This window comes from Cheilinus undulatus, linkage group 19 (assembly GCF_018320785.1).
Source record: "Cheilinus undulatus linkage group 19, ASM1832078v1, whole genome shotgun sequence".
Classification (NCBI taxonomy): Eukaryota; Metazoa; Chordata; class Actinopteri; order Labriformes; family Labridae; genus Cheilinus; species Cheilinus undulatus.
The window spans coordinates 5,666,283-5,690,861 of NC_054883.1; the positions used below are offsets into that span (position 1 = coordinate 5,666,283).

At 37.7% G+C, this 24,579-nt stretch overlaps 1 protein-coding gene across 1 annotated transcript; it reads right to left on the reverse strand.

Moving 5' to 3' along the window:
* Positions 1-908: 908 nt before the first annotated feature.
* Positions 909-23,025, reverse strand: sgk3 (serum/glucocorticoid regulated kinase family member 3). Its single transcript, XM_041814607.1, has 17 exons — positions 22,774-23,025; positions 13,759-13,940; positions 13,486-13,569; positions 13,267-13,339; positions 13,084-13,159; positions 11,194-11,269; positions 9,013-9,062; positions 8,845-8,902; positions 8,447-8,530; positions 8,226-8,357; positions 7,626-7,738; positions 4,341-4,377; positions 3,899-3,985; positions 3,573-3,668; positions 3,244-3,399; positions 2,945-3,034; positions 909-1,778 (listed from the first exon to the last, which is right to left on the reverse strand). Exons 2-17 carry the CDS (start codon positions 13,834-13,836, stop codon positions 1,608-1,610), a joined length of 1,461 nt encoding a protein of 486 aa, XP_041670541.1. The 5' UTR covers positions 13,837-13,940; positions 22,774-23,025; the 3' UTR covers positions 909-1,607.
* Between the last annotated feature and the right edge of the window lie 1,554 nt (positions 23,026-24,579).

A 24,579-nucleotide genomic window follows, 5' to 3' on the forward strand; every position in this document is an offset into this window, starting at 1 on the left:
TCTTCCAACCCTCCTCCACCCCAGCTCCTTCTTTATTCTGCTTCTGACTTGATCAAGGTCATATACCTTGCCTTGCGGATATGAAAGTGGCCCCAACATCCTTATATATTTCTGTATGTGGCCCTCAATGGAAAAAGTTTGGACAGCCCTGACTAAGAGGGTGCCAAAGAGGACCCTTTTTCGAATATTGCCCATTACCAGGGCACAAAGAAGCCATTCTCCAAATTTTGACCACCAAGTGGGCATTTTGTCAAATATTGCCCATTAAAAGGACACCAAAGAGGGCATTTTGTCAAATATTGCCCATTAAAAGGACACCAAAGAGGGCATTTTGTCAAATATTGCCCATTAAAAGAACACCAAAGAGGGCAGTTTTTTGAAAGATATTTCCCATCAGGAGGGTATCAAGGAGGGCACTCTGTCAAATACTGCCTATGAGGGTGCCAAGGGCCCAATTTTGCCCATTGATAAAGCACTAACAAAGAGGTTTATCAGATTTTGCCCACTACATAGGCACCAGAGAAGGCACTTTGATGAATACTGGCCCTTCGAAAGGCACCAAAGATGATTATTTTTTGGTCAAATATTGCCTACTAAGGTACCAATTAGGGCATTTTCTCAAATTTTGCCCACTAAGAAAACACCAGAGGTGGCACTTTGGCAAATTCTGCCCTTTAAGAGGGTACCAAAGAGGGCATTTTCTCTAATTTTGCTAACGGGGGGGGGGGCATCCTAAAGTGCACACAAGGTTTTTTCAATCATTAGGATACTCAGGGGGCAATCATCCCCTGCCTCGCCCTCAGAGTAAACTGTGCAGTACTTAGTAATTTGTATGTAGAATTTGTGTTATAATGTATGTATATGTACATATACTCTTTCTACAAATGACAGGCACACTTTTTAAGAACTGCTTTTGATATTTTTATTACTGTGCGAGAGTATAAGCCTGTTAAAATGTAAGGCAAAGCAAAGCACTGTGGGTTTCAAAATTCTGTAAATGTATTAAGGCAATGAATAATAATATTTTTAAAATATCAAATAAAAAACAAACTGTGACAACCTGAAAGGTAACTGTGGAAGACTACTGTACACATGTGACCTATTAACCAGAATGCTCTATTCAGTGGTCTCTCAAGTAATCTCTATCCAGCTGAATTAAAATGAGTATTACACATGAATTATTTTACAGTAATTGCATCGACTGGACATGGACACTATCAAAGTCAAATGGTGTGATTATGAGTCCAGTGAATATTTCAAGTCTTTCAGTAAATTGTATGTTGATTTAATTCATGGATAATTTTAAGGCTTTATTCATAAAGGCTCATTATAGAAACCACCAGGAATAGCATTTATAGAGGAATGTCTGTCCTTAGTTCCTAAAAATATCATCTTTTATGTCATTATTTATACATTTATATAAATACAAATTTGTAAAATATAAAGATTTTTCTGGCACATGTTCCGTCCAAACTCTCGTAAGTGCTGTGTCTTCTCAGCTGCTTGCTTTGGCTTCATAGAACAAGTTCATCCAAGGTATAAATTCTTCCCTTTAGTCAAAAAAAAGTTAAGATGGTTAAGGGGGTGAAGACGTCACTGGGAATGTTTCATAGGAATGAGTCATCTGAAGGTGGGGCATAAGAGAAGCCCACAAAGGCATCATCTGCCTCCATAACGCTGGCATTGACTATGGAGTGATCTTGAGACCAGCAGACGGAGTTGGGGACCATCTCATCTGTGAACTCAGGGTCAAAGTTTGAGATATCACAGTAAGAGCTCTGTAAAAAATGGAGGAGGGGGGTTGGAGAAGACAAACACATGAGATATATTAGCAAACAACACATGCAGGGGCTTAATAAGCACTTAATCTAGTGAAAAAGTAAAGGAATGATATCACATTAAATCTTGAATTCATAAAAGGCTTTACAGTGGAATAAAAGAGTAAAGGGGAATTACATCTCAAAGATTAAATCAGGAAACTAAAAAGGTTGTGAGCAATAAACTATTCTGTTCATACATAAAATCAAGTCTATACCTTTTTATTGAGTATTTCAAACTTGATAGGGCAACCCCCATTGTTACTTCACTGAAGTAAAGTTTTGGGTCATGGGTCAACTGGTTACACACTATTACTGCTACAGTCAGAAACAGAGAGCGTTTAAATTTACTATATTTGCAGACTTCAAGTGGAACATTAGTAAGAATTTGTCCTTTGTTACTAGGAGCTGTCATAAAATAGCCACGCCAATGTAAAATACTGAGAAGGTTTCTGATTATTGAAAAAGAAACTAATCTGCTCCAAAATAATTGGAGTCCAAAATAACCGGAGTCCAGCAGAGAGATCTGCGCTCTTTGTGGGAGACACAGGTGGTCAGAATAGCTAAAGGAATCATTTCCCAAAATGACCACATCCTGTGCTCTGAGTTTACTTTAATGCCCTCAGGCCGCCGCTTTATCGCGCCCTGTAGGAGAAGAAACTGTTATTCTAAGTCTTTCATTCCTTCTGCCATCAGGCTGTTAAATCTTGATGGTAGTCTCATGAACTGATAGCTCTGTATTATTGTGTTTTTTCCTTGTTTGGCGCTAAACCACATGGTGGTTAAAACTGTGTGCTTATGCTGGTGGCTCGTTCGTACATTCTATGAATGTAAACTTATGATGTAATCCATAATGTACCTTGGGTATTTTATTTATGTTCTCTTTTCTCTGCTGCTATTCTTAAATGTGCATTATAACCTGCCTGACCCTGAGTGTGTTGTTACTAAAAGGGTCACATGGGGGTCGATGTGTCAATGAGCATCTCTGTCATGTACTGACTTTTATTTATTATTGTCTCTGTTTGCTGTTTGTGGTTGTATGTATGGTCTGGGTAGACTGCAAAAACTGAATTGCCCTTTGGGATAAATAAAGTTGTCTGCATCTGAATCTGAATCTGAATATTTACCACATTTGGCGTGAATGGGGGAGGGATCTTCTTCTGCTCAAGGTCATCCCAGTTGATGGAGGAGAAGAAGCTGTGTGCCTTGATCTCATTCTGAAAATACAGAAAATATAACATTTATAGCTTTGGCATTTAAAGGAGTTTTTTACAACGCTGATTTTGAAGAAGTCATCTATAGCTATCTATGACAAAAGGCATGACAGAATGTACATAGACTGGCCACCAGAGGGAGCTCCATCATGCTAAATTCTGCTGTTCATGACATGTATGTGACTGCACTATCCATTTACTAAATTACTCACAAAGTCATCACTTGATCCTAGTCTGTGCGTGCCATTTTTCTCCAGCAGGCCCTGGAGGAGAGACCAGGCTGTGCTGGACGCACCAGGACGCATCACCAGTGGCTTGTGGAGAATGTTGTCATACATTTCATGCGTGTCTCTGCTGTAGAACGGTGGCTAGGAGAAAAGTAAAGAAAAAAAGGGCATGCAATTGAGTGTGGCACTAAAATAAATTACTAATTTTCCTGCAATGTATTACGTTAAAACTAAAAATTTAAGTCAGCAACAGTAGCCAATGATTGGAGCAATACACAGCCACTGTAAACTTCAAACTCAAAGTTTAAACTCACCAGACCGAAAAGCATTTCATACAGCACTGACCCCAGACACCACCAATCTACTGTGTTATCATATGGCTGCTTCCTCAGGACTTCTGGAGCTAAGTACTGGTAGGAAAAAGCAAACAAGTGTAATGATTAAATATGAACTTTGTGGCTTTCAATTTATATCTATAACTATTTTTGCTGATACAAATATATTTTCCCCTCTAGAAAATGTGACTCGTATTCCTATACAGTGCTATAGCTCCCAGATAAACTGCACTTAAACATGTAAAATTATTAACCCTGCTTTACTCCAAAACTTGGTTAATGATTGTTAATTTCTGTCACCATACCTCAGGTGTTCCACAAAAAGTCATGGTGGTGTCTGTCTGGGAAATGCCTTCCTTGCACAATCCAAAGTCAGTCAAAACGATATGCCCCTTAAAAGAGAGCACACAGACACGTTTAGACAACATGTGCCACACAAGCAGCTCATTATCCTGTGGGACTGAGGATTCTATTGTTGTACAGGAATGTTGGCTGAGGCGCTGCTCAGTCAGTCCCATTCACTGTCCCCTCACTTTCCCAATAAGGCTGGGCAGGAAAATCATTATTAAGAGCTAATCAGATCACACACTCCCCTGTCCAGCTAGGACAGCAGATGAGACTGCTCCTATCTGCTCACACGAAGATTACTGGAGATCAATGACGTTTGTGCAGTCTGTTATGGTAATTACAGATTCTATAATTATAGATAAGCTCAAAAGGGCTGTGTTTGTAAACATAAAAACTTACTTCATGGTCAAGGAGGATGTTTTCTGGCTTCAAATCTCTGCAAGAAATGAATAAATAAATATATATTTAAGTTAGATCTCTTTATAAACATTTGAATAGCCACTAGAGAAAAAAATATCAGCTTGTATTTTCAAAACCACGCTTTAATTTTTCCTGCCTAACTATTAAAATGCTGAGAAATATACACAGTGACTTAAAAACACCATTTGTTGATGACTGTAATCAGCTTAAAAGTGACCAAAACTCCTGAACTACCTTTACAAAAAGCAGCTCTGAGTGTAATGATTTGAGTGGAGCCAGTATGTGTCACATCTTTAGAGATATAACACAAGGTAACTTTGTTATCTTGTTAAAGGTGCAGTGTGTTAAACTGGGTAATATTAGCAACATCAAACAGCTAGATTTTAGATAGCAACCTCTGATAAGATTAGTGGCAATCAGTAGAGTTTAAACAAATAAGTTTCTGTTATTTTCTCTCACTTGTGGAACTGTAATAAAAGGCTTACTCTAAGTTAACAAAAAATGAAAACATGATACTTGTTCAGGTGATTCAGATAGGCATAGTTATTCATATGGTGTTTGATTTTTACCGAGTCTTTTCTGCTACAGGCTACCGGGCTAAATATTACACACTCCACCTTTAACTTGTAGCATTAAAGTCCAATTAAGATAAATGTGTGTAAAAAGCATATGAGGAAAGGATTGAAATTGTACACAAAATATACAGGATGGAAAAACTGTCCTCCCTCAGAGTGCAAAAGGATAAAATTTACTGCAATCATGTCTAAATGGATTGAGTACGTAAAACCTATAATGCCTGAATTTATTTGAACCTACCTAATACATGTGACAATAGTTTATCATGTCTTCTTTTTTTATTAAATACTTGGATGTATTTATTTGACGTATGATCTCTGGACATTCACAAGGAGCAACCTCCTTCCTCCTTTGGTTCTGTTCTTATGTTGATATGACTGTTTAACATTGTAAAAACAGGAAAGGCATAATGTTGAAAGACTTTCTGATTTTTGTCAAAAGCCATTCCTACTTCCAGGTAGAAGGAGGCGAATATTTAATGGATAAAGAATTCAAGGTCAGCTGAGGAAAGTCTGTAAAGCTGTCTATGTAAAAATGCAAAAAAAAAAAAAAGCAAAAAAAAAAAAAATAAAGCAAATGTTTAAGAACTTTTTCCATTTTCTACCTCAAACATGAAAAGAATCTTGTGTGGAACTTCTGGTTAGAATCTATTTGCCACCACCATGTGCGAACAGTTCATCTCATCCCTATATTGATGTCATGTTGTCTATGGATAAGTAGTGTTTTCTGACAAAGATCGCATCCTAATTTTGATATAGAGAAGTATCACTTCCTGTAATTATATGATCTGCTTTAGAAAATGCAAAAAAGTTAGTTTCTTAAGCATGCTGTAACTCACTGACAACTTCCTCACAACAGCAATAACAGCCATTAAGAATTACTATGTAGGCTATGTTCACACTCAAAGCTCAAAACTGATTTTTTCTCAGATCGGATTTTTCGTTTGGCTGTTAATATTACATATTTAATATTGCCTGTATTCAGACTGATGTGTAAACAGGTCACAGTCCTAAACTGACAGCTGGGTTTATTTCCAAAATAAACAATCCAGCTTGCAAAATGAACACGTGATCTGAGCACGACCACTACGCTGATGAGAGTCTTCAGCCTTTTAAAAATTAGCATTAATGCTCTTCACTTTCCTTTGGCATTAATAGTCACATTCCTTCTGGGGCCATGATCGGCCATTTCTTTCAAAGTTCTTCCAAAAACAGGTTAGTTCAAGTTTTGCTTGTATAAAACTGTCACCCCAACTTTTATGAGATCTAACACCTAACCTTGTTAATTTTTCAATGAGTGCTGGACTCCTTGGCTCAAAGTGGCCTGAATCTGATATGAAAAGGTCAGGTTCAGTGTGATTTGTGCAGTTTCCATGGTCAGAAAAAAATCCAACATGATTCACATATGAGCACAAATCAGATTTGGGTCAATTTTAACTGCGGTGTGAACATAGACAGCAGATCTTTCAGCAGACCTAACATGCTGTGGTTACATGAGCATTCTTCTCACAGTCCAAATGAATTTATTCTGATTAGAGATTTAAACTTCTGTGTCTAAAAGACATGATCCCATTCAGAAGTGTGTGCTCATGCATCATACATTCAATTTGAATAACACTGCTCTGTGTAGCATCATCCCACTGGTCATATCTATCGGAAATTTGCTGTAGAAGAAGAAATTCTTCATCTTTGTTGTAAATTAACTGCCAGCAGTCGCTCTTTTAACAACTCCCATTTGCGCAAAATATTTGATTGTTCTACTATTTTGTGTCTGTATCTTTTATTATCTAATAACAATTTGATGTTCTTTTTAAGTTTTAAATAAAAAAACTGTCTCAGCAAAAGACCAGTTTTATTTTGCTCCCGCCATGTTTCTGTCTGGTCTGTCCGTGGGGCAGGCATGTTCAATATGACAAAACTCATCCTGAACAGAGAGAGATAGGTTCAAGTGTTTTCATGGACACTGATCCGAACGACTATCAGCCTAAACCACCCCTCTTGATTGGAATAAAATTTCTTTCCAGATGAGCTGAATCAAAGGATTTTTTTTTCCCAAATGAAGTGCTGACATTAAGCATTTTATTCAGATAAGGCATTCATCCTCATTACGAGTGGTCCATGTAGACATAGCTAGTGTGGCCATCAGTGTTAATTCCTGACTAAAAATGTTCGTTGGCAACCTTTTTTTCCATGACAAAAACTAGACTAAGACTGACCAAAGGTAAATCTTTGATGACTTAAACTGACAAAACTTAATTTTAGTTTTTTGTCTAAAACAAGGCTAATATGTAATTTAGTTTTCGTCAAACATTAAAAGTCCATGTTGTTTCTCCACTGTGGGTAAATTTGTCAAAAAGCGATGCATCTGTATCTCTTTTGTCTCTTAGCAGTAGAAAGCAGGGGCAGAGTGCACAGAACACACTATCATCACTTGGTACCAGATTTAGGCAAGAGAATAAATGCTTGGACTAAAAGAAAAGACTAAAATGTGAGGACTAAAACTAGACTAAAACTTAGAAGGGTAGAAATGACTGAAATGTGACTAAAACTAAAAGACATGTAATCAAAAGACTAAGACTAAAATTAAAAATAACTGTCAAAATTAACACTGGTGGCTATAGGAGTTCTAGTTCAGACCTTAAAGGAATTTGCTAAATGTAACTAAGCATGAGATCATTAAAAAACATACCTGTAAACAATGTTTAGAGAGTGTAGATATCCCAGTGCACTTGCCATTTCAGCTATGTAGAATTTTGCTCTGGGCTCTGGAAAGGTCCGCTCTTTTTGAAGATGGAAGAAAAGCTGAGAAGGAAAATGTTCTATTTAAATATAATTCTATTGCAAATACAATAAAACTTTCTTAAACCACGTTTTTTACAGCAATTCTTTATCTGTATTTGACACATGCATCTTTGAACGGGGAGTTTAAATATTGATCTGATCTCATTTATATGTTGCTGATCGTATCAGAAGGGCATGATGCAGATTTGCTTGTATACAGATTTTACTAAGTCACACTCACGCACTCAGTCACACATGGCAGCTTTTAAGATGCTGATCATGCCTGATGGAGTTCAACAAGGGAAGTCACACTTGTACTATTCTGGATAATGTCATGAGCTTTAATTAGGCTGTCACATATAGAGGTGTGAACACTACATACACTGCTGCCTCGAGAAATGTTCGGTTTTGGGTACATGCTTCCTGTGTTCCTGCCATGCTCAGCTTTTCTTGACCTTGTGACTCATATCTGTGTGAGCACATTATTCACTGGACTGAAACAACTCACTTCTCCTCCATTGACGAAATCCAAGACAAAGTAGAGTTTATCCGTGGTCTGGAAGGAATAATGAAGGCCCACCAGGAAAGGGTGTTTGACGTTCTTCAGCAGAACGTTTCGCTCTGCCATGATGTGTTTTTGCTGATTGGGAACAGAGATGTAGTTAAATGATAATTCACATTCACATGTTTAAAATATGGACGGGTCATCATATAGGATTGTAAAATTACCTCTTTTCTGTTTAGAATGACCTTTTTCTGTAAGACCTTGACTGCATAGTATTTTCCGTCGCGCTTTCGTTTTGCGAGGAAAACCTGAATGTTAAGGAGGAGAGGGAAAGTTGATTATGGCATCAGCAGGGAAGGCCAAAGACAATCTTGATCTGATTGTCATTTCCTGAGTGGAAATGCCGTACATGCAGAACTAAAACTTCAGACAGAAAAACACAGAAACATTGCATGATGTTAGCTTAAATGCTTTATATAAAAGTCAACAGAAATGTCAGCCAATTTTATCCTTATTGAATTATAAAACGAATATTTAGTTGACTGAAAATGACACCACGAGCTTTCTCACACTTGGAAAGAACAGAAAGTGGCAGTGAGTCCAGTACTGCATTGTTACCTACCTTTCCAAAACTCCCTTTGCCTATGACTTTCAAAAAGTCAAAGTCTGTGGGCTTGGCACTGAAATATAAATAACACAACATTTTTAACTACAAAGCTTAGAATAGTGAAGAAAAAACAAAGTTTTTGTGCTGACAGGTTCTAAAAGTAAGTTATGCTGTTAAACATACTGTGGATTTCCCGAGGGTCCCAGGTTTATGTTTCTGGAGGTAGAGTTGTTCTGTAAAACAACAGTAAAAAACTTCATCATTATCATAAAACTTCCTTTAATCCTTGATAATCATTGAGGTTTCCCTCATTTATTATAATGTTGAGTTATAAAAAAAAAATCTACAATTACAACTATTAAAAGGGACATATTATGCAAAAATTTTTCAAGCTTTTCTAACAAATATACCTGCCCCTGTCCCATATGTCCAATGAGTAGGGGTGTGACGAGACACTTATCTCTCGAGCCAAGACGAGACAAGATTTGGGCCCACGAGACACAAGATGAGACGAGATTTTACAAACTTTTTTTTAATTTTGGAAAAAAAAAAATACATGGTTGGATAATATGTCCTTTATACAACTGAAAGTCATAATTGCAAAGCATTCAGGTCTATTAAAAATGTTTAAACTAACTCCCGTTGTACTGAATAGGCTATCAGTGCTTCCAAACAGTTTGTCTGGTCTAACTCTGACTCAGACTGTACATTTTAATGCTCTTCAAATCAAACCTTTCATTTTAACAGTCTACAAAATCTTTAATTTACTACACCATGCACTCATCGCTACAATTACAATAATTATTTTTAACATTATATTTAATTATAAATAATAAAAGCATTTAGATTATTTTGAAAGTACTTTAAACATTATTTACAACAGACCTACATATAAAGAGCAGCATCAGTCTCTCTTTAAGGACATCCATATTTAAAACTCTCAAAAGAAATATTTCTGTCAATAACATGTTTGCTGTCATTTAGAGAAACATTATCTTTCCGTTTTGTGGTCTTTTTTCTCATATGAGCTTTGACAGTGTTGGACATGACGCACAGATGAGTGTGTGTTAATGCATGTGCGTTGGTGAGTGAGTGTGCGTCTTTGCTCTGTCTGCTGTCAGACTACAAGCACGGGGCGTTTAACTGGAGCTAGTACTTCGCTTTTTTTGAAGCAAACAATGGTGTCTGGTGCTCAAATGGAGAATGGTTTAGTTTACTGCTGCAGTATACAACAGCCCGTTGATCTACTCATGTAAGGCTTCTGACTGATGATAGCACAGCCAACAGCTGATGGATGAGTGACTGACAGATGGTGAGACAAGGAGACATGACAAAGCAGCGACTGACTCAAAATTACAAAGCCACAGATTACTGCACTATGAGCGAGTCTGCGCATATACGAACTAAATAAACACTATGCTCTCCTCAGGGAGACTGCACAGGTTTCCAGCAGCAGCATTTCATCCTTTCACATCGTTATGATGATGCATACACGGATCATGTGTGGCCCCAAGAAGCACATGCGGGGGAGGTGGCGGGGGTTGAAACAGTCATCTCAATTGATCACGGATCAACTCTGTTTCTTTATTAGCTCTCTCACCAACAGATTTAAAGTGTCCAGGGCATCTTTGTGATCTTTTATAACTTCCAGTTTGGCATTGTTTTCTGTAAGGAGAGCTGCTGCTCCAAGTGGCTGCGCAATATTTATATCGCAAGATTGATTTTTCCGTGACGAGAAATCTCACGGTGTTTTGATGTCGTCACACCCCTACCAATGAGGGATTTATATATAAAAAGAAACAGGTGTTTATCAGTCCTGTACGTCAGAGAAAACCAGACAACTTTGTAATACAGATTGCACTGATGAGGAGTACAAGGATCCTTGGTTATGGAATGTGATAAACTGAGTCAGTCAGGGAGGAATCAGCAGCATGTCTACATCAACATAATATAGCACTGACATGAAAAAAACTTTTCTACGCTAAACAGGGAAGTTATGGATGCTTCTGTACTCGAAAGTGAGTTTCTGGCTATATTACTGATAAGATCATCAAAATTAGTTGTAGCTACAGGCTAAAATTGAAAAACACACTCAATAATTACACCCCGCTGATCGCTCCTAATCTGTGTGACCACAGTGACTCAAGGATGACTTGTTTACTGTGTGTATTTACTTTGACTCAATAAAGTCTGGACCACTCCTTTGGATACATACAAGGTTGAATCAACAGCTCCGTATCACAGCCCGATCATTACACAAACAGAGGTGGAGGCCAAACTACTCCACACTAACTGAAAAGATAATATCAGTGAGGAATTTATGTGAGGAAAGCACAAAGTGATAAATTAAAACTGGTTATTTACTTTGTCGTCCTCATCCTCAGAGGCGTCTGAAAACTGCTGCATTTTGTCCATCAGCAGAAAGGTCCTCACATCTGGGCTGTAAGGTGAAGAGATATAAGTAGTTCAATAAAAGTAATACAACAGCTTAATCATTTTTTAGGAAGGGGAATTCCATATTTTTAAACCAATTTAAGCTAAAGCCTGTAAAAATCTGGTTTTGAGTTCTGTTAATGCCAATTTTTAATCCAAAAGGTTGGCTGCATCTTATGTTTATACTGGTGCAGCCAATATACCAGTATGGAATGCTGTGATGTGAAGCATGAAAGTTAGTGTAGCCACAACCATCAAACACTGCATCCAACCTGAAGCAACTGAAAATGTGGCCCTATGGGCTCTATGCACGGCAGGGTGTGACGTATTTCCGGTGGAATACAAGGCCACTTTACAACTTCAGCCCACAGTAGTATACAGTGGAGAGCTGATTTGGTTGAAAGACTCTTCAGTTTACGACAGCAAATCGCCAGCAGCAGTAGGCAGAAAAACTCTGGCTATCTCTGGGGCTGTACTTCACAACTATCACCACAGAATGAGAGCTCGACTACTGTCTGGTAGCTAAGAGGACTGTCAACTCCACATGGCATAAAAAGGCATTAAAGGAGGAACATAGCTGCAGTGAAAAAACTGCACATAGTTGACTTTGGTGAACCCAGTGCAAAGTGTCACACAAGAAAACAGTTTAAATATCTTATTTACTGGTGTAGCTTTTATTCCAGATTTTACAGTAAAAAAATAAAAAGATCACATAAAACTATGGAAACAAACAATAGAAGCCCCCTTTTTAAAGGAACGCTGCATGATCAGACAAGTTCATCTTGTTGGGTAGATATTTGTGTCTCTCATATGTATACAAAACTAAAAAAAATAACTAGATACTTGCATTTTGATCTTATAAACTCACCAGGAGGCTGCCATGTTTTGGTCCACACTGGTAGTGTGACATCACAGTGCCGCAGCGCTCCTCTCTGTTGCTCCACAGTAACAGTTTTTCAGACGTTTTCTTCTGCTTGCAGCTGATGCTGCCATAACAGCTTTCATACCAGGCATGAGTTTGCTGCGTGTTGGCTTTGTCTTCCTACCGTCAAAGCTCTGTCATTCCTACTAAGTTTTACCTCAATAAACCTCCCTACAAGTGACTGGAGGTTTATTCAGTGTATAGTGGAAGCGCAAGTAGCTTTTCAAAAATAAAAGCATTATGTACATATGAAAGGAGTTTCTCCAAAGAAATGCTAAAGTGGGCTGTTACTTTAAAAAGCGAAAACCGGAAGTGTTTTCCTACTATGTTTACCTTGACCTGCAATGTTTTGAACAGTGTTTAAACAGAAAGCTTAATAAATAGTAGAAGTTTGGGGAAAATCTTTATTAGACGGACACATTTTAGAGCGTGGCCTTCATCTGGTTCATCAAGAAACAGATTTCAAACATGTTCTACCGATGTGGATGTAAATATTTGCTACAAGGTAAATATGGCTCTGTATTTATCATTTTCCTGTCTAGTTGGACTGATAATCGCTCATGGTGCAAGAAAAAATTGAAGAGACCTTAAATCTTAAAATTCTCCATGCATGAGACGTGCAGCGTCTCTGAAATGCAGCCCTAACACTGGCTGCTAGTCTGAAACAGCCATTGCTGCACAGGAACGGTGAGGAGCACTGCTTCACTGTAACATCATGCTACCAGTGTGGACCAAAACATACTCAAAATGCAGATATCAGTGAGTTTTTTTTAGTTCAATATACATATGACAGATACAAATATCTATCCAACAAGATGAACTTGTCTGATCATGAAGGGTTTCTTTTTAATAAATTCAAGATGTGGGGTAACAATGCCATTAAGAATATTAACACTTACTGGTTGCAAAGCTGAGGATGTGAAACAATCCGCTTTATGAACTCATGCAGCCCAGTTCTTCTCTGTTTGATGAATTCTGTTGGGTAGAGGTTTACATTGTTTAGATATAAAAAGTAACTGTGATTGTTTTTGCTGTAAGCTCCTAAAAGACATAGCTGACATCAACCTAATTCACAAACTTACCGGGGTCAAAATTGTCCCCGAATATCCTCTTAGCTGGAATTTTTAGGTTCATAGATGGAAACTGCTTCCTCAACTGCATGTAAAGATAAAAGAGGACCAGAGAAAATTATGTAGTGGGTGGGGATGTCTGTGGTTGGGAGTCTATAATTATTCTCAATGTAATGTAAAAGGTGTGTTTCAAAATTCAGAAAATTTAAATGGCATGATTCCTTCACTCACTGTGTTGTAGAGTTTATCAAACTCTGCATATCGCCTGAAGACAAACCATTCCTGCTGCCCAACATTGACTATTACTTTGTAAACCTGCAAAAGACAAGAAAGGTTACTGGAAACCAAGAATAGTATTAAATGCTAATGTAGGGATTTAATTTGAGTTTCTTATCATTTTAAAGTAAAAGCATGTAAAACACCTGATGCATGTTAAAATGACTTCTGCTGAACTATGTTTCTCCAGACTATAAATTCAATATTGAGTACAAATTGTGCACATACTGTGTAACGCTTCTTCTTGTCCCTCTGCTCATTGTGGCAGGGGATGCTGACACTGGGGTGATTGGAGTGCTCCTCCATCTCAGGGCCTTAGGCATTCAAAGGTGGAAGGTCATAAAGTAATGTGTCCTCGTCAGGATAAGGCTTCAAGTGTGCAACTGACCCGTCCCCATTATGGGTCACTGCTGCAGAGGAGAGAAAGAACAGAGCACTCTGTTATTTGGAAAGTGACAGTGGTCATCTTATTCTGCTCATTGTCTAAATTCCAGGCAAACATTACCTAAAACTGGACTTAACCCAAATGTAACATTTAAGCAGTTATAATTTATTAGTCTCATTTCTGTTTTCTAAGTTCCTTCTTTAATGTTTGATCTGTTACACTTCCTAATGACTACTAATCTGTTAAAAGCCTGACTACTGTGTAAGCTCATCCATCAGTGTAGTTTCTTGCTGCTTATGTAGAAGTAGCACATGGCTATCACACATGGCTTTTAAGAAATGGTCACTATTCCAGGCTATATTCTTAAATCTTCTCTGTGCAAATAAGCAGATGTAAAGACACTATCAATGGGCATTTGATACAAATGTCAACCATTAGAGACTTGCACATTAGTAATGCACTGATTGAACACTGACACTGGCCAATACTGGCTCTGTACACGTCTGCCAATTGGCAAATAATTAGCATTGCACCAAGTTCAATAGCCAACGTGATTTTTTGCATCAATTTGATATTACAAGCTAGTACACCCAACTGTTGATACAGAGAAGAGGTTTCTTAGTGGGCAGAGGAAGTCAAGAACAAACTTTGATTTGTTTACATCAGTGGTTCTCAACTGGTGGGTCAGGACCCAAAAGTGGGTCACGGAGCAGTTTTCAGGGGGTTGCGACTTGGTTTCTGGGGAAAAAAATGGTTGCAAAACTCCTGAAGTCCTTATTAGACATGGATCAATACCTTTCATTTATCCTGTTTTACAGTGAAATTTGGTGGATCTAAATGTTTGATCAATATTTCAACTAATTTATCTCATCTTCTTGCACTAACAGCTATTTTTCCTATCATAATGACATAATTTCACAAGTTCTCTGGAAAATTGTCAAAAATTGGCACATAATGACGGGAAAGAGGGTATGACATTTTTCAGTTTTGTCCCTTTTCTTTTTTCATATCAGGTGTTTTTGTCCAATCATGCTCCAAACTGCAGCATATTCAATTAACTAACTTGGGTTGCAATCTGTTGTAAAACAGACTGCTGGGTCCTGAGGCTGGACCAGTTGAGAATCACTGGTTTACATGGTCTAACATGAAAGAAATGCCAGCAGTGTTGGAGTCTTACACAGCTTCTAAGAAGGATCAGCAATGTGCAGCTTCTAGAGACATGTTTGAGGAATATTTCAAGAGGAAAGACTACTAGCAGCTATCTAAATACACTAAATAATCTGAAAAACAGGTACAAACATTTGTAAGAGGTAATTAAAATGTGTTTCATTCAGAACTGACTATTGCTTAAATTGTTGCTCTAAACAATACTTAGATTTTCACAAAGGTGCATCTCTATCACAAATGTCTTTTTCTTAAGTGCTTCGATGGTATAAAACCTCCACAAGTGGTTTCTTTGGTTTCTTGAGAGCTTAAGATTGTAGCAAGAAGTGGAGGTAAGAGCAATAAGGTCAGTGAGCTGCAGCATGACAGCAGGCAGCCTCCCTCCCCCCTGAACAGCCAGTTAACTCCCTCCTTCCTTCCTCTGAGCATGACCACCTCATCCTCCCTCTCATTTGACACCTTAACAGACAAATATCACCAGAGAATGACTGCTTAATGACTCTTTTCAACTCCCTCACATGAGTGCGAAACGTCTTTCTCTATCTGTACATTCATTTCACATCTCTATACAGCATGTAAACTCATTCAGACTCAAACATAGAGCTTTCTTACTCATGTTGTGTCTGTGACATTTTCTCTTGTTCCGGTCAGTAGAGAGGCATTTTAAATAGACTTCCAGGGGTCTTTGAAGCTGTAGTGACACAATAGGTCAAGAGTGAGACCCCTGGAGTCACTCTTCCTCAACGTTTAAAGACGTATGCTATACTCCTTCTGCTGACAACTGTAGGAACAAAAAGAGGTTTTTCTTTCCTTCAAAAAGGGTAACACTGATCCAAATACAAATTTTCCTGTACATAAATGTCCAAACACAATGTTTATATTGGTATAGAGTAAATGGTAAACACTGAGTGGGAATATCTCTTTTCCTCTCTGCGAGTTATGCAATGTCTGTTTCTTTTACAACAAAGCTCTTTATCTGTTGCTCTGACTTGTCCATTGTTTCACGTCGGTGAGGTCAGCCCAGCTTGTTCAGTAGTTTTTGTCTTTCTAGGCACAACCGTTGCTGTTGTTTGCTTACAACACACGGAAAACCTGCTTCAGGGTCAACCAATCCCGACTGCATATTGATCTTGAATGCATCCTGAAGGGATGTCTCATTCTGTTCACGTCGGGGGTGAGGGTAAGGCGAAAGAGCGGCCCTCTTTAAAATGCATGCATGCATTCAGACAGACCTTCATGCCCTCTTCATTACAGGCCTGGGTTTTCCTTTTGTTTCTATTTTGACTGTCTTTTTGTTTCACTTTCACCACATCTATCAAGACAACCCACAGAAACACTGACTACTATACTGCTTCCCTTTATCAAAAGTGTCTTAAGCTTTATTGTAAAATCCTAAATTACACAAGTGAATAAGAAACTGGAGGTATTTCATTAGAGTAGCTGGCAGGCTGTTTTCCAAAATAACTGAAAACTGTTTGTAGGGCTAAAACCCATCAAAATTTGGACATATGACATTCAGAAACACATAAACCAGCACATTTGAGAAGCTAAAAGCAGAGAGCTTTGTGTAAAATGTTTGAAAAACACATTTAAGGATAAAACTATAACCTACTCAAGGGGTGTCAAACTCAAGGCCTGGGGCCAAATCCGGCCTGTAGTACAGATATCACATCATATTTTTATTATATCTGGCCCGCTAGTATAAGGTCTGCAGATTTCCTCCCATGTAGAAATGCAAATTTATCCTTGATGATTTAAAATATCCCTGTTAAATCAAAAAAGTGGAACAAGTAAAGACTATAAGTAATTAGATAAAAAGTACAGGGAAAGAAAATTAATTTTTTATGTCACATTTTTAATTTTGCATCTCACAATTACTACTTAAACTTATGATTTTGACTTTTTATCCGATATTTTGTCCTTTTCAATTTAGAATTCTGACTTTTATCTCACATTTTGATATCAAAGTTTCACAATCTTAAATTCTATGTTCTATTTTGACCTTTTTCACTCATTACTTCAAATTTTATCTCACATTTTGACCTTTTCAACTCCTAACTTTGACTTTTAATCCCATATTTTGGCCTTTAATAGTCACAATTTAAAATTTTAGCTGATATTTTGCCCTGTTAAACTCACGATTTTGAATTTTATCTCATATCTCGACATTAACGCATGATTGCGACTTTCTATTTCATACATTTTCCATACATTTGCATTATTTTGACATTTAATGTAGTGTTTTGACCTTATGAACAAATAAGTTTGTCTTTTTATCTCAGATTTTGCGCCTTTAAGCTTATCGTTTTGACTTTTCATTTATCATCAGTGCAAATTTTTTTTGCAGATGTGGTTTTGTTGGCTTCCTCAATGGGGGACCTCCAGCAGGTACTGGGACGATTTGCAACTGAATGCAAAGTGGCTGGGATTGGAGTCAGCGCCTCCAAGTCCAAGGCCATGGTTCTCCGCCGGAAAAAGGTGGAGTGCTCCTTCGGGTGGGGAGTGAGTCTCTGCCTCAGGTGAAAGAGTTTAAGTATCTTGGGATCTCGTTCACGAGTGAGAGTAGAAGAGAGTGTGAGATTGACAGGCAGATCGGTGCAGCGTCAACAGTTTTGTGGGCATTGTGCTGGACCGTTGTGGAGAAGAGGGAGCTAAGCCGGAAGGTGAAGCTTTTGATTTACCAGTCAATCTTCCTTCCAACTCTCACCTATGGTCATGAACTCTGGGTAATGACCAAAAGGATGAGATCGTGGTTACAAGCAACCCAAATGAGTTTCCTCTGCAGGGTGGCTGGGCTCAGCCTTAGAGACAGGGTGAGGGGTTCAAACATCCGGAGGGAACTAGGAGGAAAACTGCTGCTCCTTCGCATCAAAAGGAGCCAGTTAAGGTGGTTGGGCATCTGATCAGGATGCCTCCTAGACGCCTCCCTTTGGGGATATTTTGGGCATGTCCAGCTGGGAAGAGACCTAAGGGAAGACCCATAATGCACTGGAGGGGATTATATAACTTGTCTGGTCGGGGAACGCCTCTGAATTTCCCAGGATGAGTTGGAAAGTGTTGCTGGGGAGAGGGATGTCTGGGTTGATTTGCTTAACCTGCAACCACCGCGACCTGGCCCCGGAAGCAGAAGAAGATGAATGGATGGATGGCAAAGTTTTCTTTCCATAATCTATTACTGTTGATAATAAGGTTGACAGTTTATGGTTAAATGTTGACCCTGTTAGGCTCTAAGGTTAGACCGAAATTCAGAATGCAGCCCCTGCTTTGAGTTTGACACCCATGATCTAAGTCATCCCTGAGAAACATTTTACTGTTTGAGCTGTTGATCAAGAACTATTTTTAGCTCTAATTAAACACAAGTTAAGGGATGAGCAATATTGGATATGTGTTGCTACCCAAAATGCCTAGTTATATTTCCAAACTCATTTTAGCTGACATCACTACCAATAGCTATAGCCATATAGAGCTCTTTTATTGTAAAGAGCACCAAGTGTTTCCTTTGCTAGACTTGACTTATTTCTCTTATTGTGACAAACTAGTTGTCTGTATTTAGAAACAGACATAAAATAAGACAATCAACATTTTATTCCATTGTAAACAATGAATTATTTTCTTTTCACATATAGAAATTCAGTTGTGATAAAATTATTTCTTTAAATTACATGTACATTATGTGCAAAATATACTTTAACAGAGTAAAGCAAAGCATTACATGCTTTTTTGAGAGCTACAACAACACTGTGAAGACAATGAGCTCTGTGTTGCACAAAATAAAACACGGACATCTTTAAGGACTGATAGCAAAGATAAAAAAGATAGCACAATAAGAAATGAGAATAATAAAGAAAGAAACTTTGAGCCGAGTTAGGTCTGATGATTCAGCTACAAACTGCTCAGACTTATTGATTCATTGTGCTTTCATTCCTTTAAAAACAGAATTACTGTGGAAAACAACACCACAACAGTTGAAATATATATAATTACCAGGTTTCTTCTCCACCAACTGGGTCGTCACTGTTTTTTTTCCAACTTATCTATCAAAAAAAAAAAACCAACTGGTACACATCTGTGTATCCGTACCTGAGTATTTCTTTGAAATGCCTCATGTGTACTTGCCTTCACGGTAAATGAAACCAAGAACAGATGACTCTAAATGTCACTGGGTAAGACTCGCTTTTTAACATTCCAGAAATGCCTACGTTCAAGGCTGGACGTATAACCTACACCGATATATAACCTACATTTTCAGCTGACAATGCTACTCCTTCATGTGGAATGCTAAAGCTCACCACACCCACAAACACACATTGGGACAATTGTTACAGAGCACAAAAACAAATGTGGGAAAAGAAAATTGAGTAAAGATTGATGATAAACCACGGCGTTTGAGCTCAGTGTGAATCTGCATTCATGCCACAACATGAATTAGCCAGTGCTGACATGCACAAAAATGTCAGGCTACAACACAGGCACAGACCAAGCATTCTTCCTGCTCAGCTCACACACATCTTTGCTATGGATATCCTATGAGGATGTTGAACATATATTTTCTCTGTGAATGTGAGTGTGTGGCTGTCTGTCATGCGTAACCAGACATTATTAGCCAATAACAAAGCAGAACTAAGTCTACAATGGCAAATGAGATGTGAAAGCCAAATCAAGCACGCATCCACTGGTAAACAAAGACTGACAGGATCTGAAATGGTTACATGGGATAACCAGACAAAGACCTGAAAAAGGAAGGTAACCTTTCAGAGAGGATCTGTCAGTCCAAACCTTTATTATAAGGTTGTTTTTAACTCTGCATAACCATACCTTTACACGTGCCTGATGAGGAAGTGATGTCTACTTCATTTCAGATTAAGCTGAGTGACAAACATTATTATTTGAAGTTGTCTCCTCGTAATGCAACACAGACAGATCTGTGAACAAGGAAGTGCAGCAGGAAAAGTGTGAGGGAGCATGAACTCAGTCAACCTCATGCAGTTCGTGCAACCAGCCCCAGCATCTGGACAAATTCCTTACCTAACCTGACTGTCCAGACGCCTAACAGACATTGCCTCTGTGCAAACTGTGGAGCTGACTTCCTCTTAGAAACAGCTTACGCACTGAAAGAACACAGGTTCATCACAAGAGTTCATGCACAAAGTGCAGGTATTGGGCTTTGTAAACCTATATGATCTCTCTTGCCACGCTCATATCACAGAATATGTCATGTTATACAAAACATGTTCTATATAACTACCTGTTACGTCGAGAAATCAACCCTGAACCTCCACAGCTCATAAGGAAACAGAATTTCTGTGTATTTTCATATTTTCATATATTTTCAAAGAGGGTAAATATGGTCCTCAGAAACAGAGGATTCTTACAAGAAGGAATATATAAGAAGAAACATTTTTTTGTCAACATATATATGATACAGATATATTTTTCATACATCCATTGCATGGGATATAACTCATATTTATCTGGGAAACCTCCCATACAAAGTGTTTAGGAAGGGCAGGACTTTTTGCAAAATTCTCAGAAGGTGATTGGATGAACTGTCCAATGTCTGTCACATTACAGGCCAATCTGAGAGAAAAGACAAAATGCATGTACAGTTCCAGTAGGTGACATGAGCTCAGCAGCCAGGTACCTTTGTGGTTTACATATGGTGGAGCTTGTTGGTGGATAAAGCTCATGCAGATACCGGTTGGGAGAAGTAATAGAACACCTCTTCTGCATGAAAAGATTTCAATGACATTCTTTGCTCTTCTTTCAATCAGTGTTAATTTTGGCAGCTATTTTTAATTGTATTTTTTTAGTCTTAGTTTAAGCCTTTAAATGAAATGTATTATAGTTTTAGTTACATTTTAGTCATTTATATCCCTTTTAGTTTTAGTCCATAAAAAGTCCTCACATTTTAGTCTTTACTTTTAGTCCAAGCATTTATTCTCTTGCCTAAGTCTGGTACCAAGTCATGGTAGTGTGTTCCATGCACCCTGGTAAACCTGGGGTCCCTGCTTTCTACAGCAGAATAGCTACAGCTGCATTGATTTTTTTGACGGATTTACCCACAGTGGAGAAATATCATGGATACTGAATGCCGGGCAAAAACTACATTACATTTTAGACTAGTTTTACTCATATTGACGAAAACTAAATTTACTTTTTGCCAGTTTTAGTCATCACAGATTTATTTTTGTTAGTCTAGTTTTTGTCATGGAAAAAAGGCTGTTGATGGACATTTTTAGTCATAGTTTTAGTCAACGAAATTAACACTGCTTTCAATAAAGAAACTGTCCAGTTCTGATAAAACTCCCAGTATACTGTAGCTAAGTCCAAGTTAATCACTACACTTGCGGCAGGTGTTACCGACCTTCTTCCAGTACGACTAAACCCTGCCTGTAGCTACCCACGTATTCTCCTAAAATGACACTGACTGGTCCAGTCTTTCTCAAACCTGGCACAATCATCTCAGACTGGCTGCCAGATGATATGGAATCTGGCCAGGCAATCTGCTTTGCAAGGTTAACTGAGCTGAACAATGGCTGCCCAATCTCTATTAGGTTGCCAGAATTTTACTTGGGTAAAAAAAACAAAACAAAAAAAACCCCAAACAATTTCAATACCTTATGATATCACTGCAACAAAAATAAAAGAACTATGCGCCCAGTATTGCGTAATTTTTTGTTCAAAACATTTCATTCAAACTCTTGCATACTGTCTACATTGAACAAATACCTTGACAATGTTTTAATGCCACCAATGCCAACCGGTTGCCAGTATTTTGGTGCATTTTAGGTAGTTTGGTGGTTAAATTCCCCAGGCTAAGCATGTGCCATGAAATATATATAGCCGCTTAAAGCTTTAGAACTTTTTATTTTATTTTATTTAAAATAGCAATGATTGCAATGTTTGTATTATGTACCAATATCTCATATCCTGATATTTCCAAACTCAATTTCCCTGATATCAACACAGATTTATTTATTACTGTTGTTCTTTTTGAATGACATAACAGTGAGTGTGGACAAGACCTCTTCTGACATAGATAGATAGATAGATAGATAGACAGATAGATAGAGAGACAACAACGAGACGTGACAGGAGGTTTCTGCAATAGGAGAACAGTTAATGCTAGTGGACATCGTGTACCTAGAAAAGCCTCACCTTCTTTAAAGTTAATTACGCCTGTAATTATTAAGATGATATTGATTTTTACCTGAGGGTATTTGTGTACCTAACCGGGATAGCTCAAAAATCTCTGCACGAATCACGTGTGTTACTGGAAAAAGTACACCTTATGTGAGGGGCAGAACAAACATAGGCACAATACAGACAGCCACGTACATAAACGAAATGAAAATGTAGGCATGTCCTAACATACTCATTTCACAGACTGTAAACTTGACAGTAAATTTGATCAATAAACTGAATAATTTTTTTTTTTGTCTCCAGTGACGCCGTGGCTAGCTTAAGTTAATTAGTCAGCGACGGTTAAACTTCCGTTAACTGTTGTTTCCGAACAAAAAAAGTCAATGTTATGTAACAGTCTACATTTATCCCACCTCTTCTGGTACAAACTTTGTTTCGTAACTTCAATTTCCCCCGGAGCATCGTATGCTAGGCAACAAATCAACCAACTGCTAGCCAAAACTTCGTTATAAAAGCGAGAGCAGGGTTACGTTTACATGGACATCACGTACCGTACAGTATTTTGATGCGGCGTTCATCTGTTCCTCTTGGTCCAGTGTGGATGTTTTCTTCTGAGGTATTTAAACCGTCTATTTGTCGAGCATTATTCTAGTTTTGTTTCGGATAGAAGCCCTTAAACTCCAAACTGTAGGTGTATTTCTCGCTGCCCATAAGCGTCAATTAAGTCAGAGAAGCAGGAAACATCAGTCTTTCCTGGCCGTAAAAAGTTCCAATGAAATTTGTCACGGGACCTCACAGCAGTAACATCAACAGACAAACTCTGTATATGACGGCAGGCTATATCCGGTACGGATTTTCAAAATAAAACCCAAAACGAGTATTTAAGTTAAGGGAAGTTTATACCTTTGAGTGCTGCCAAAGCAGTTTGAGGGACTTGTACTTAAATTGAATACAGATATATTTAAAATAAGGTACAAATAAATGTTTCTCAGGAGGTATTGTGATGAATAATCATCACAAGGCGTTTATCTGTTATTTGGAATAAAATGTAATGCAAATATGTACGTACAGAAATACGTGTTTCAGTGTAAAGGGACTTCTTGTATATGTTCTGAGTAATATGCTGTACATTGACTTTACAATATTTTAATTAAACGGTAACATTGAAACAACCTTTAGATAACTCAGGTATTTGCAAATGGAAGTAACTGTTTTTGTTCTCTTGTTGTTGTTCCCGTTTTTTTTTTTTTTGTTTTTTGTTTGTTATTTCGATTGTTTTGTTATTTCCACAAATATGTTCAAATCATACTTTATCTGATTTTAAAGAAAGTGTATTAAGTGAGATATAATCAATAAAGTAATCCAAGAAATAAAAGCCATTCTCAGTCCTCAAAACTAGGCTTAAAAGAAGATCCGCTGCTAATGCCACTGTTTACATTGATAGAGTTATATTGTAACTTAGAAGTGTAATGACCGACATATGCCATTGTATGGGCCTTTATGACCCTTGAAAGTTTTAGTGTTATTTTCTCATTCTGCCAAGCTGGTAATCAGTTACATCTTTGCCTCATATGTAGGCCTCATTTCTTTGTGTCCTGCACCCAAAAGGACGCTGGATAATTTGAATATTCTTTTTTTGGTAAATTCTTAATCTAAATTTATTTTACATTTTTATAATACTGCAGGAATTTTTTTTTTTGTGTGCATTTTGAGTTACCAGATTATTTTTGTCTTATTTTTTGAAGCATATGGCCACTTTCCGTTATGTTTGTGGTTAACTTTACAGAGCTTCTTTCAAAGCCCTGAATGAAAACATTAACAAGTCAAACACTGTCACCTACTGGCACAAAGGCATACCTTAAACATTCATCAATCACTAATACTACTGCCCAAAAACTTATGAATGGTTTCAGAGCACGATGTGAATTACTGATGCATGGCCTGTATAACATCTATGGATTACTGAATTCTGATTTGTAAATCACGTGGGAGATTATATTTCGTAAAAAATAAAGAGAGCCGATGGCAGAGAGATTAGATTATAAAAGATGTCAAAAAAACTACTCTTTCTGTAGAAATAACTACAAACACGTGGCCGCTTCAATATTCAACACATTTTTATTGTTATTTTTATACAAAAGTGCTATTTGCCTTTTTAAATCAGCAGCTTATGAAAAAATAACATATATATCTTTTTATCACACCAGCCAAATTTCACACACATTAAAATGCATTTTGCAACAAAAACTTGTTTGTTTTCCTTTTTTGCATAGACTAGAAAAGAAAACCTTTATTAATTATTATTATTGTTATTATTACTATTATTATTTTTATTACGTAATAGTAGTACTTGCTGG

What these genes read in the sequence shown, in the direction of transcription:
- sgk3 (XM_041814607.1), bottom strand. Translation starts at nt 13,836, where the DNA reads ATGGAGGAGCACTCCAATCACCCCAGTGTCAGCATCCCCTGCCACAAT. An exon ending in TCATTCTAAACAGAAAAGAG is followed by an intron (nt 8,358 to 8,446) that starts GTAATTTTACAA and finishes GTTCCCAATCAG; the next exon opens with CAAAAACACATCATGGCAGA. An exon ending in ACATCCTCCTTGACCATGAA is followed by an intron (nt 3,986 to 4,340) that starts GTAAGTTTTTAT and finishes CTCTCTTTTAAG; the next exon opens with GGGCATATCGTTTTGACTGA.